Source organism: Austrofundulus limnaeus, unplaced genomic scaffold (genome assembly GCF_001266775.1).
Source record: "Austrofundulus limnaeus strain Quisiro unplaced genomic scaffold, Austrofundulus_limnaeus-1.0 Scaffold307, whole genome shotgun sequence".
Taxonomy (NCBI): Eukaryota; Metazoa; Chordata; class Actinopteri; order Cyprinodontiformes; family Rivulidae; genus Austrofundulus; species Austrofundulus limnaeus.
In genome coordinates this window covers 260,022-261,914 of record NW_013952709.1, presented here as the reverse complement: position 1 = coordinate 261,914, position 1,893 = coordinate 260,022, and the positions used below count along the sequence as shown (strand labels likewise).

General features: G+C 37.1%; 1 protein-coding gene across 1 annotated transcript in view; it reads left to right on the top strand.

Moving 5' to 3' along the window:
• lpcat4 (lysophosphatidylcholine acyltransferase 4) overlaps window positions 1-1,893 on the top strand; it is a gene marked incomplete at its 5' end in the record, with an annotated part of 22,273 nt that overhangs the window by 17,217 nt on the left and 3,163 nt on the right. Inside the window, 2 exon segments of the mRNA XM_014021820.1 lie at window positions 905-1,030; window positions 1,118-1,268. Of these exon segments, the coding sequence (XP_013877274.1) occupies window positions 905-1,030; window positions 1,118-1,268 (277 nt within the window).

Sequence of the window (1,893 nt, the reverse complement as noted above, 5' to 3'; positions counted from 1 at the left end):
AGCATGATTCAGCAGTGCTAAACTTTGTATATATGCTGCACAAGCTAATATCTGCTAACCAGTTCAATAAATAACAGTGATTACATCGACTTTATAAGATTGTTTTAATTTTAAACTGTTACATTATGTTCTGCTCAGATCACATTGAGCTAAATAAGATCAAATCTGCTGACTTGTGTTGTGAAATGAGACGTTTTCCTGTTTATGTTCTGTCAATAAACCCATAACACAAACAGCTTTTCTGGCATTATTTAAAACATTAGATAGATTATGTAAACTGTAAAATATTAATAATAATTGGATTAATATTACTATTAATAGTTTTAATGATTTTTACATCGTCAGTCCTTTTTTTCTGCTCTGTTGTCAACATGTACAGTAATGGTAAATCCAGACTCTTGACCGTTTAGCGTTAGCTGTTAGCTTCTCCAGCCGATCACACGGTCACGTGGTTTCTGAGCACTCCAGCTGTTCTGTATAAACTCCTTGGGTGCAGCCTGTAAGGTGTGGTGGGACCAGCTGGTGGCCACAGCCCCCCTGTTCCKGCACCATTGCTTGGAACCAGACAGTCTCACAGCTGATGGGTTAAATGCAGAGCTCACAGTTCATGACAGGATGGAAACACACTGATACATTAAACTGTAGCTCAATTTCTGTAAACTATAACCAATTTTATGTTGGGTAAGGTTGATTAGCTGTGGCAGCCATGTTGTAGATGTTCATTTAAGGACTATTTACTGAATGTTTTAATTTAAAATGTTTGGTTCATCAGATCTTTTTTACAGACACTAGGACAAACTTATTGTCCTGTCTGTGGAGGCAGGGGATAATAWTTCAGTGTCATCATTAGTTTCTTTAACTAAACAAGTGAAAACAGTTTGTGATGTAGCTTCCTGTGTTTCAGAGCTTTAGGAGTCCCAGCTACARACTACGTGATGGAGGGTCGAGTTCCTGTCAGTAAACTGGGGGGTCTGTCTCTGCCTGTGAATGGTCCCGGCAGGGTGACGCTGTCTCTGCTGCGTAAAAACGGGTGAGGARCATCGCTCACTGCTCTCACTTAATGTTGGACAGCTTTAGTACAAACGTCTCATTTTCTCCCTCTCTTCTCTCCTGTCAGTCTGGGAGCACACGAGGTTGAAGTGGCACTGAGCAGAATGATTGACAGGTGCCAATCAACTGGATTCAAAGCCAGCGCAGAGGAGCTTGTGTCTCTTTTCTCACTGTCGGATAAACAAACAGCTGTGGAGATCTGTGGCCTTTACTCCAAGGTACTGTTAGTATAAAGCACATTTATTTGTTTTCTTTTGCAGCAGTTCYTCTAAACAACAAACTGACTTCTTCATCTAGATCTGCACCAATCACAGGTGGCTTTATATGTGACCCATCACATCAAAACCAGGATTAAGTCCAAAARTGGTACAAGGAGAAATAGGCAAATATAGTGTTTTGATTAAAAAGTTTGCAAACAGTGCATTTGCAAACTTTTTAATCAAAACACTATAAAAATTGCATTTTGTCAAAACAAAATTGCATCTTTTCAAAACATAATGATAAATACTTTATCAATGTATCATTTGGATGAACTGTCTGAAATATAATCATACAGCAAAAAATTTGAAGCACTTTTTTTGAGCAGTAGCAACAAAAAACGGATTTTGAGGAAAATCGCCTTAAAATTTTGAGATTTTTCCTGTGAGCTAGTAATGTTTTTGTTTCATTTAAACTGGGAAATCTCAATATTCAAATATAATTTGAGGTTTCCTCTTTATAAGGACATCAAAAATTCCTCATTAAAATGACATAAAATTAGGATTCAGACCAAATATTTATGTATTATTGTAACCAACAAGACAAATTAAGTCATATATGTGGATTTGCTTATGATATCAGGAT